The 10,792-nt window shown below is 38.5% G+C and overlaps 1 protein-coding gene across 1 annotated transcript; it reads right to left on the reverse strand.

The window, feature by feature from the left end:
- Positions 1–19: 19 nt before the first annotated feature.
- On the reverse strand, positions 20–10,747 carry LOC118174570 (cytochrome b-c1 complex subunit 2, mitochondrial). Its single transcript, XM_035339990.1, has 14 exons — positions 10,589–10,747; positions 9,075–9,167; positions 8,810–8,959; positions 7,846–7,910; positions 6,863–6,919; positions 6,399–6,523; positions 5,814–5,911; positions 5,325–5,382; positions 5,059–5,154; positions 3,842–4,041; positions 3,492–3,572; positions 2,866–2,942; positions 1,061–1,214; positions 20–262 (listed from the first exon to the last, which is right to left on the reverse strand). The coding sequence occupies exons 1-14, from the start codon at positions 10,622–10,624 to the stop codon at positions 179–181; spliced, it is 1,374 nt and encodes a 457-aa protein (XP_035195881.1). The 5' UTR covers positions 10,625–10,747; the 3' UTR covers positions 20–178.
- Positions 10,748–10,792: the final 45 nt, after the last annotated feature.

Consider the following 10,792-nt stretch of genomic DNA (forward strand, 5'->3'; position numbering starts at 1 on the left):
GAAAAAAATCAACACAAAATGTATGAACTCAGCACTTTATTTGATGAGTGCAAGCCCACAATTACACCAAGTCAATTTCGTCAAAGAACCGAATTCATAAATAACAATGTAGTTATTTCTTTAGAACACAGGTGATTTATAGTTCAGGTCCATCATGAAACTGTATCCAGCTTTGTTTTTACAATTCATCAAGAAAAGGAGTATTTCCCAAATCACCACTAGCTGCCATTGATTTCTTCCCACTGACAAACTTCTTTGCAGCCTGAAAACACATCAGAAAAATTGATGTAAGGATATATTCACTACAACAGAGTTTATCTTGCCACTCATAGCCTCAACTTCGAGTCATTTAAAAAAATAAAAACGACTCCAATACATCAAGTCAACAATTTTCCTTTGGCTATCTAAGCTTACTTGCTCCTAATTCAGCTCCTCATTACTTTAAATGGGAATGGCAGAATGACAGCTAGCTATAAAAGGCATAAGCTCATTGGAAGTGGATATTCCCAGAATTCTAATTACACCACCACAAGATACAGTGGATCTGTCCTTATTACTAAAGCTACTGCTAGTTACTACTGCAACACAAGTAAGCGATGACTGGAAAAATAAGTTTTCTGTCTTAGAATTTCTCTCTGATGGATTTTTGGATGGAGTTTGCTTGAAGTATAAACTACATTGCTATTCTGAATTACCTTGCTGCTATATGAGCTTATCACTGAAAGCCTAGTGATTTTATTAAGCGCACCAAGTATTATAGGCTCGGGAATCCTACAAGTCTTGACATAGAAGTGCCCATACTGAAACTCGTAGCAAGTTTTCATTTAATACTAGTTGGCAGTTTGGTACCGTCAGCTACGCTGGCTTTATATAAATAAATATATAGTCTTTTAAATTGAATTAAAGAGCCTTCTGTTAATAAAGGCTTCAAAAGATAGACAACTGGTATTTGCTTAAAAGAAAAGGTGTGTTTTATAAACAAACACAAATGAGCACCACTTTTGTATTAAAAACTTACATAGTGATTAAGGAACACCTGTAAATGCTGACACATACTTACGTTCACAACATCAGCAGTGGATACAGAGTCAATTTTTTGAGCAACAACAGATGGTGATGTGTGTGTGCCAGAAACCAATGACTCAGAGCCAATTTCATTCAGCAAACCTTCTGCAGATTCCACTGACATCAAATAGGTGGCTTTCAGCTGATTTCTGCCATCAAAAAAAGCATTAAGAAAGTGAGCACATAGGTCCTGTTATTACCACCCTTGCAAGTGCAATGAGTTTCTAGCACTTTAACTTTTCAAGATTTTGAAAGATTTTCCCTTTCAAGCATGGAAGGTTTCTATGGTTAGGACAGAGGCACCACAAATAGTCAGAGCATGAAATCAACAGGGTAATGGAATACCACCTGCCTTGGAATGATCAGCCACCCCACACTGAGATCAGGAGATCTCTAGCTCAAAATTTGTTTCAGTTTGAAGTAACTAATACAAGTAATTCACAAATTAGACAAAATAACCTATTAAGTTAAAAAACGAGGTTTGAAACTGATGCCTGCATCTTATCAAGAACTGATGTGTGTAGAGCATTTTTCTGGTAAAGCGGCAGTGATTGTAAGTGTTCCTTGTAGAATAGTTCAATTTTATGTGAAAAGACACCAGATTTATACTATATTTTTTTTCTTGGTATAGACAGTCTTAGTGTTATTTAATTAAAAAAGTTAAATGTTAATGTTAAAAAATGTTAATTAAAAAAGTAGTTAAAGTAGCAGAAAATAGTTTATTTCAATTGAATAGGATTAGGTATCTTGCTATTTTTGACTGAATTGCAATACTCTACAAACATCACTGACCTTGAGTATTTTTTGTCACTCATGTAAAACAAGTGTAAAACACAGAAAATATGTGAAGCAGTTCCAGAAGTTAAAAAATAAGTAACTAAATAAATACCACCATACCAGCGTGTGCAACTCCCTAATACTAGGCAGCTTCTTAGAAGACATCCACACAACTAGTAATGCCAAACATAAAGAGACCATTTAGCTACAAGTGACTACGGCCCAACCAGTCATGTCTAGCTTATGTATTCTGTAATCAAGATTTACACGGAGCCCTATAAGCATTTCATATACACAGCAGACAGCACTTTCATTTTTCTACTTGAGTGAATCTGTACCATACTGTATTGCACAATTATAGCTTTAGAGGCTCAGTGCAGTTTAAACTCTGAGTGGCATTAAACACCACCTTACTAAATGTGCATAGCCCACTATAAATCGAGAACACCAAAACTCTGCTATTATTGCACCTCTGACGGCAATTTTCCCCATCTCAAACATTCCTAAGGGAAAAACATATTTAGAGCACTTGGATGTAATATCACTAATTCAGTGCTTTACATTTGCAAATCCTCATTACTGCTGTTCTTAGAAGATTCAGAAGGGCGTAGTTGCTTAATATGATATGACTGTTTTAGGAATTACCGCAGTGCGACTGTACAGGGAATTACCTAAATAACGCATTCTAGATTTCTAATTTAAGTGCCTTAGTACAAGAGAGTATGATTATAACAACATCATTTGTTGACACTTGCAGATTTCTTACATTGAAACAGTTAGTTGAAAACATTAACATTTATTTAACAAGTTTTTATGAGGAAATACTGCTAGCAGAGAATCAGTGTAGCTTCAGGGAAAATAAAGTCTATTGGTAGTGCTTCAATTTTAACACAGACATGTAAGCATTTTGCAATAGAAATAGTTACAGCACTATACAAGCTCTGCTGTACAGAATAGCCCAAGTGCTTGACAAGTGGCTGCACATTAAGAAACCTCTCCATCACAGGATGGTTCTTTACTCACTTTGCCTTTGTGACATCTTCATCTGTGACACTGCCTTGAGCAATTGCCTTCATCTGGTTCAAAGCAGCTTTAATGACCTGGGAAAAATTAAATCACGTAAGACTTCTTCCAGCATTAAATTTAAACATGTTATTTCTATTATCTGACATTTAGAAAGACTACAGGGGAAAGCAGTTGATAGTAATAGAATCGTTAGCTCAGTCTCAATGCTGAACAGCTTTAGAACAAAACTAAAAACACCAATAAGTGCCAAAACATCATTAAAAAAAGCTGTGTTGATCTGAATTGCAACACCATGTTAATTTGTATGGCCTGAACATTTTTTAGAGTATTTAGTTCTGTCAGCTTAAAGAGCCGGCACGCTCATCACAATCTACTTAGGTTTAAAAATGTGAATTTCTACAATGGGCAATCCACAGTACTTTAGTAGCTCTAGTTCATATTACACATTTGTACTTTTCAGAAAGTCTCATTGCCAGCCTACAGAGATGTCATAACTGAACATGCAGCATTTTTATACAAGAAGCCAGATCAATTGTATTTAAGAAGAATAAGTCTCTGCCTCAAGCCAAATCACTATTTTGACAGTTAGGATGTTAATACTTAAATTCTAATCGGTGACTCACCTGCCCAGCATCTTGAGCCTGGGATATGGTATAAAATCCGAAGAGCCCAGAATCAGAGTAATTAACATTGAATGCAGAAGCCTGAAAAACAAACATTATTATCTAGTGTTTCAAGTATCAGAACAACTCAATATTGAGCATAGGAAAAATACTATAAGGATCCAAAATACTGGGATTCAGGAAGCTAGACTCCACCTGTGAAAAGGAAAGATCACATTGGAATGCCTTTTCTGAAATATTTTACCTTATGCAAGAATTAACTAATGAAGATTCTAGCTGGAAATAGTAACCTCTCAAAGGACAGTATGCATTTTGCTTAAAACATGAGTGTAGTAACCTTTTGAACTTACATCGAATGGCTGAGTAGTTGCTTTAGCAATACTCTGGTACAGTTTGCTGGTAACATTGCTTCCCCTCTTGATAAGGGGTCCAGCACCCAAAACATGCTGAAGGACACTGAACGCATTTGCTTCCTCACTTCCAACAGCAGCTCCTTCTGTTACAACAGCAGCATGGACAAGGCTATCACCATTCTGTTCTCTGATTTCTCCTAAAAATACAGTAACAGAATAAAAGATAATGCAGCGTTCAGTTAAAAACTGCTACACATTCAGAGGTATGGAAAAGAAACACTTCTACCCAGGGGTTATTTTTGTGATGGAGAAGTCAGGTTGTGGAGTTACTGCATATGCAGTCAGGAAAGACAGAAGCTCTTAGTAAGCTGTAGGTCATCCTGTAGCTTCCTAATCATTAAACCCCTTTATACTTAAAACCCTAAGTGGTTATTCTTAACACTTATTAAAACAAACAAATACATTCATTTGAAAGAAGCATTTAAAAAAAATCTTCTGCATTCAAAAAAAAAAGTCTTGCAAGTGACCAGGTACGTTACTACACCTTATTTGAGCCTGATCCTAAACCACATTTAGTACAAGATGATAAAACGCAGTGAGTCTCCAGATAACAAATATCCCCCCAAAAGTACTCTGCCCTCTGTTCATAAGAATATTGTTTTTATAGAAATTGAAGTTATTTCATTCAAACTTAAAAACTTTGTATTTCGCCATTTGTCTACTGAGTGATCTGATACCCCAACTAAAGAACAGTGAGTGGTATTAGAACAAGATATTGCTCTGAAAGAGATAAGCCTTGCTTTGTCTTTTATGAAACACTTAACACAGTCTAAGTCTAATCTTCCCTAACAGACAGTCTCCAACTGATTATTAACCTACTCTCTACCTTTCCCAACTTCTATGGGAATCTTCCCAAATATGCCAAGAAAAAACATATGCTAGCTTGTTTTTCCACTTTACAGAACAAATGATCATGCAGGTGAAGCTTTATTGAAGAAACGGGTTCTGTTTTATCCCAGGACCTTCCATGGTGAGGAGAAGGAAAATCCTCTATTTATTTAGGTGAGAGATACCTCTGAACTGTTATTTCCCACGGTGACCGTTTAACACATCTATATAGTTTTCAGCTGTAACTTTAAATAACACTACATTTATAATAATTCCCCCCCCCCCCCCCGCAAGTCATTCAGAACAGGTACAAAAAACATACTTACCCCCTCGGTAGGTAGCCTTTACACTTGAAGTACCAGCTCCGCTTCGGATATTTAGAAACTGCTCTGCAACTTGCTTTAAGTTAGAGTGCTTTACACCTGCAATACAATAGTTTATTCCAAATAATGTCATGTTACTGAAAAACAATAGCAGTTACTTAACAGTAGGTGTTTTAAATGTATCATAACAATCTACTTCTCCAGAGAACTCCCATTTCTATAGTAGTTTTCCTTTATGAATTGCAGTGTCCATTAAAGAACATACATACCTATTCCTACAAGAGCCATTCTTGCACTTGTGAAATTGTTCTGTACAAAATGGTGAAGCTGCAACAGTAAAGTCACATTTTAGGGTATTTGGTATAAGGAACAAAAATGACAAGTGAGTTCCTGATATGCACTGTTCAGACCTTACACTTCCTAAAGCAACCGACTCCAATGTTTCCAAAAAGAACTGTCTGTAGAACAGCATTTTACATGCTTTCCAGTGACAGCCACAAAATCCTTTTATACAAGAACATTTACATTTCATTGACAGCCTTACTATCAACAGAAAGCCACTGATGTTAACAATCTTTCTAAAAGTGAATATGAGTTCTATACTCAGTACTAAAAGCATCAAGGCTATAGATTAGTTTAACACCAGACTAATAAGATAATAAATACTTACTATATATTTGCTAAATTAATTTTCTCTGTCAATCATAATCTATTCTTGGTAAGGAAATTAAGATAGACTTATAACACAAGAATCCTACCTGCTCAGATGTAATTTTTCCAATTCTGTAATCTGGACAATATAAGGGGTTTGCCAGAGCAGTCTTGTAAGCTGCGGCATGCAAGTTTTCCAGCACTCCTAAGAGGAGCAAAGTTTATGATTACCATAATAGCTACTTTAATGAAGATTATGAATGTTACACCACTTCCACACTAAGGCATTCACCCACAAGTTATGCAACAGCAGGACTGTAATAGTCCAATACTCATGGAGTTTTAGCTAAGTCCTTAAGCAACAGTCTGCAGACTTCTACTTTCTAAAAACCCTAAACACTTGTAAGTGCTCAATGCTTTCTGGCCTCATCAGCAAGCTGCAGATACAATTGTTTTTTGTTTGTTTTTCTTTTGGGATGGGAAGTAGTAAAAAACAGTAACGCTGTTATATACAAGCTGGAAAAAAAACATGGATTTGCTAAGAAGTTCCACAGCCACAGAATGACCATACCTATCAACAGGGAAAGGGTGAAAAATTGAATGACCAGGTGACTAAGCAAAAGTTTTCCAAAGTTTGTCATTTTGAAGATACTCCCATGAAGCCAATACATTGGATCAGAAAATACACCTACCAACTTGAGGATTCTGAAATGCAACTGCTTTGTCAACTTTTAATTGTGGCTGAAGATCAGTTACTTCCCAGCGTCTGAACTCTGGAGCTGTGGTGACATTAAGAAGGTACTCCATTACTGTATCACTAGAGAAAAAAGTTACAAAGGGATTAAACACAACTGAAGTAGCATGTATTTCTTTCCAAGTTGAAAGCAACTCAAACCAAACGATAACGAGTACATCACTAAAGCCAGAGTAGTTATTAGCACTACGGTATGACAGATGAGAATTCTAATTCAGTTCTGCAGCATTCATATGCTTAGTAATATGAAAACATGAGCTAATTATTAATGCAGTAATTTACTGATTTATTACCACAACATTAAAACTAGTATAACTCCTACCCTTTAAAACAGTAAGTCTTTGCTTTACTACAGAGCAATTAAAATTATTTGTTTTTTTTACAGCTTATCTGGATACCTACACATAGTCACGCAAGCATTCAACAGAGTAAGTCATTTTCTCTCTCGTTGAGTACACGCTAAATGAGAAAAAATACAAAAGCCATTTTAGGAGAGAACATACAAAGATGTGGACTTTTACACATATTCCCCCATTGTCTGAAGCTTCTAGCAACGTATTGACTAGAATACCAGTTAACCTCAACTCTGTTTCAGATTACTGTTTAAAGGAGCGATAATAGGAGCATTTTAATACACACACAGTCCTATAGCAGAAATAGATATACTTAAAACTCATGCCTTCGGTATTCAGGTAGTAATAAGGATATTGAGGTTATAACAAGTACCTTGTGACTATCCAAATGCAGGATACCATCGTAATTCAAGGTAAAACAAAACAAAACAAAAAAAACAAAGCTGAAGAGCCAAACATGAAAAATGTGTAAGTAGATAAATAGTAAACAAGGTAATTTAGAAATGATCCTCTTTGGGCAAAAAACAATCCATCTTTTTCAAATTCTACATAAAATAATCTTACTGGTTAATTTCCAATAAACAATGCAAGAAAGCAGGTACAGCTAGATCCCTCTTTTGTCTCTCTTAGCTGATACCCCATTAGTTTTGTTTTCTAGGCTTTAAACTTTGAAGTCACAAAATCCAGCAACTGTTCCCAAAACTGCAGTATGAGTGTTATCTATTCACAAACGAAGGGAAAAAATAAAAATAAAAACAGCAACCAAGTTTAATCTTCAAGACTTAAAAGGCAGAAAGCACATTAAGCTTTCTGTACAAATCATAAAGCTATTATTTAAAATGCAAATCACGGGTGTGCTCTTGAACCTTAGTGAAACGAGAAGTACAAAAGACATTCCTTGTCAATGTGCACCATTCCCACACTGAGCTTATCCACCTACATATTTCAATGCTTATTGCTTTAAGTTTCCTTTTGTCATGTAGCTTGTTTTAATCTTACCAAGATAGATAAGGTTTATATGTGGTTACGAACCTTAGACTACCCCCAACAGCTTCAATGCCACGAGTTATCCTGAAGGAGGATGCTCCTTTAGTAGTCTATTAAAAAAGAAATAGGAAAAAAAACACTACTTAAAATTATAGCTATTTTAAGAACAGATTTGCCTGAGGTGGTTCAGCACGAAAGCAGATCTGAAACAGTATCTGTTTACTCATTTATATAGAAACCATTATATACGTAAGAAAAGTTAAGCCAACTTACTGCATCCTTACTCACAATCATGTCTATCATCCTCTCTGATTTTCCAATGTAATTGCTCACATAGTTGCTCCCCAGCCCCATTCTGTGAGAATAACCCCAATTTCAAACATTTAATAGGATTTTTAACTTAAATAACCTTAACACAATCAGGACAATGAATGCCTACACATACTGTTAGGCTATAAGCTGTCTGGGGAAAGCAACTTCTGGCAGTGCTTAGAAAGGAGGTAATGAGCAGCTGGGATGTTATTTTTTCTACCTAAAACTGAAGTAGAGAGAGAACACATTTCACAGCACTAACTAGTGCTGAGTAACTCTGTCACAACCCGGCTGGTATGCAAGCATCTGCAGCTACAGCCAGGTAACAACTGAGAAAAGCATAGAACAACTATTTGGAAACATTCTACACACATGCACACGAGTTTCTATCAGACATCTGAACTATCTTTTATTGCAGATTAAGTTAAATAAGTTACGTGCAAAGTTTAATATAGTTGAATTGTGTACATAGTTTAAGACACTATGAAAAAGTATAGAGCCAAATAAATAACATTGTGTTCCAGGAAGTAACTGCATTTTTCCTGCATTTAAGCGCAGTAACCAACAATCAACGTACATTGTTTTCCACGCTGTACGATTACGTACATTACATTTTACCATATCACCTCTTTTTAAGTCATAAGCCTCCCACCATTTCATCCTTCTACAAAAATAGTAACAGAGAATAAACACCTACCAAAGTAGATGCAAGACGAAGTAGGTGAGCAGTTCCCAAGTTACCACTGGTTTCATATCTGCTGCCCGCTTTAATGAACACACCAATTCTTGAAGCTGGAGAAAAGTTTTCCAGAGATGCAATAACTAAGCCATTTGGTAATTTTGTGATCTGCATTAGAATAAAATTTGGTTTACTGATCCATTGGAAATACCATCACAGATCTTCTTTGACTGACTTGTAAATAAATAAATAAAAAGAGAAAAATACTAGTATTCATACTGACCTCCAGATCCTCAGACTCTGGAGATAATTTCACTCGTTCAGCAGTTGCTGATGGTGCAACTTTAGGAGCTACTTTCAGTGAGTACAGTCTCTTCTAGAGAACGAAGCATAAAAGAAGGGATTTTCTGAATTAGTTCATCATGTTACATTGCATAATGAAGAAACAAATGAATTTAAAATTGAAATACAATAAACAACTTCAAGTCCCACATTAAAACAGTGTTTTCCTTTTAAGTCCTCCAGTCATTTTTAGATCACTGCTGAAATCTGTGCAATGATTTATATAAGGTCTCTGGAAGTTCAACAAATAGTACTTAGGAAAGCTTATTTTTCTCCTTTGTTGTCCCATAGTATGAATCTCTGTTGACACTATATAGTCTGTAAAATTACCGTATAGGAATTAACTGAACAAATAGCTACAATAAACCCCATAAACACAGAATAACATCATAGATAACTTTATTTGGTACAGACGGTTCAACTCAGAGTTCAACCTATCTATGCTGATTACTGAGCACCAATAGGACACATATGCAAGTCCCCAAACTGCAGAGCAGTAATTAGAAGTAGGCCTTCAAACTGAACAGGTGAACGCGGGACCCTTCCCTTCAGTAGGTGGCAACTGAAATTACATTAATGTTGATTTTAAATCTTAAATGCTATTCCCTTTCATGTTTTTTCTCTGTAAAATAAGTGTATTTATTGCTCTTCTCAAATCAGGAGAGAAAAACCTCATCCCCTTACATCTCAGTGTAAAAAACTGAGTGACAGGAACGCCACTGCAGTCAGCAGTAGGTACAGCAATGCTGGTACTCCCCTTACTTCACCACAGGCACCGTTTAACATATTGCAGGGCTAGAAAAACCTCCTTTCTTCCATCACCACAAATTCGTTAAGACACCTAATCTTAACCTCTAAGCCGTCTTATTTACTAACTAGCAGTGCATGCATAAAATTGACTTCGAAGCAGGCTGACACAAAAGCTATCTGCCATCCCCTCGGGAGGGTATTTCCAGGAGGCAGCTCCCCCAGGACATGCCCCAGCCTCCCCGGGAGGTTCTCCAGCACCACCTCACCGCCAGGCCCAGCTCGCCAAGGGCATCACCTTGGCAGATGCGCCCCAGGCCTATCCTGGCAAGCCGCACCGCCGGGAGGCCGATCGTCCCCCTCCCCGCCGAGCCGAGCCCCGGGGGAGCCCCGGGATAAGCCCCCGGCCCAGCAGGAGCTGCCTGGAGGCCGCCCCAGGCCAATCCCGCGGCCTGCCTGACCTTGAGCCGCCCCCTCCCGCTCCGCTCCGCCGCTCGCTCTCCCCCAGCCCCGTCCTCCTGCCCCTCCCCCCCTCTCGCAGCCCCACAGCGCTGCCCGATCCGCCTCCCCCGCTGCCCACCGACACGGCCCGGCCGGGCTCGCCACCCCGAGGCAGGCCCTCAGCAGCCGCCAGGACTCTGACAACCGCCCTGGCGCCCTCCACCACCCCTCCGCCGCGACACACGGCACCCCTCAGCCCTCGCTCACCGACAGGGCCGGCGCGACCCCCGCGAAGCCCCTCATCCTGCCGCGCCCCGCTGAGGAGAACAAGATGGCTGCCCAAGGGGAAGACTCTGCCTTCCCGGCACGCCCCGCGACGCCGCGACTTTCTAGCGAGCCAAGAGTGAAAACTCTACTGCTCGCGGTTACTGCTCCGCCTCAGGCGGGGGTGGCAGCGCGCATGCGCGGGTT

This window comes from Oxyura jamaicensis, chromosome 14, assembly GCF_011077185.1.
Source record: "Oxyura jamaicensis isolate SHBP4307 breed ruddy duck chromosome 14, BPBGC_Ojam_1.0, whole genome shotgun sequence".
Taxonomy (NCBI): domain Eukaryota; kingdom Metazoa; phylum Chordata; class Aves; order Anseriformes; family Anatidae; genus Oxyura; species Oxyura jamaicensis.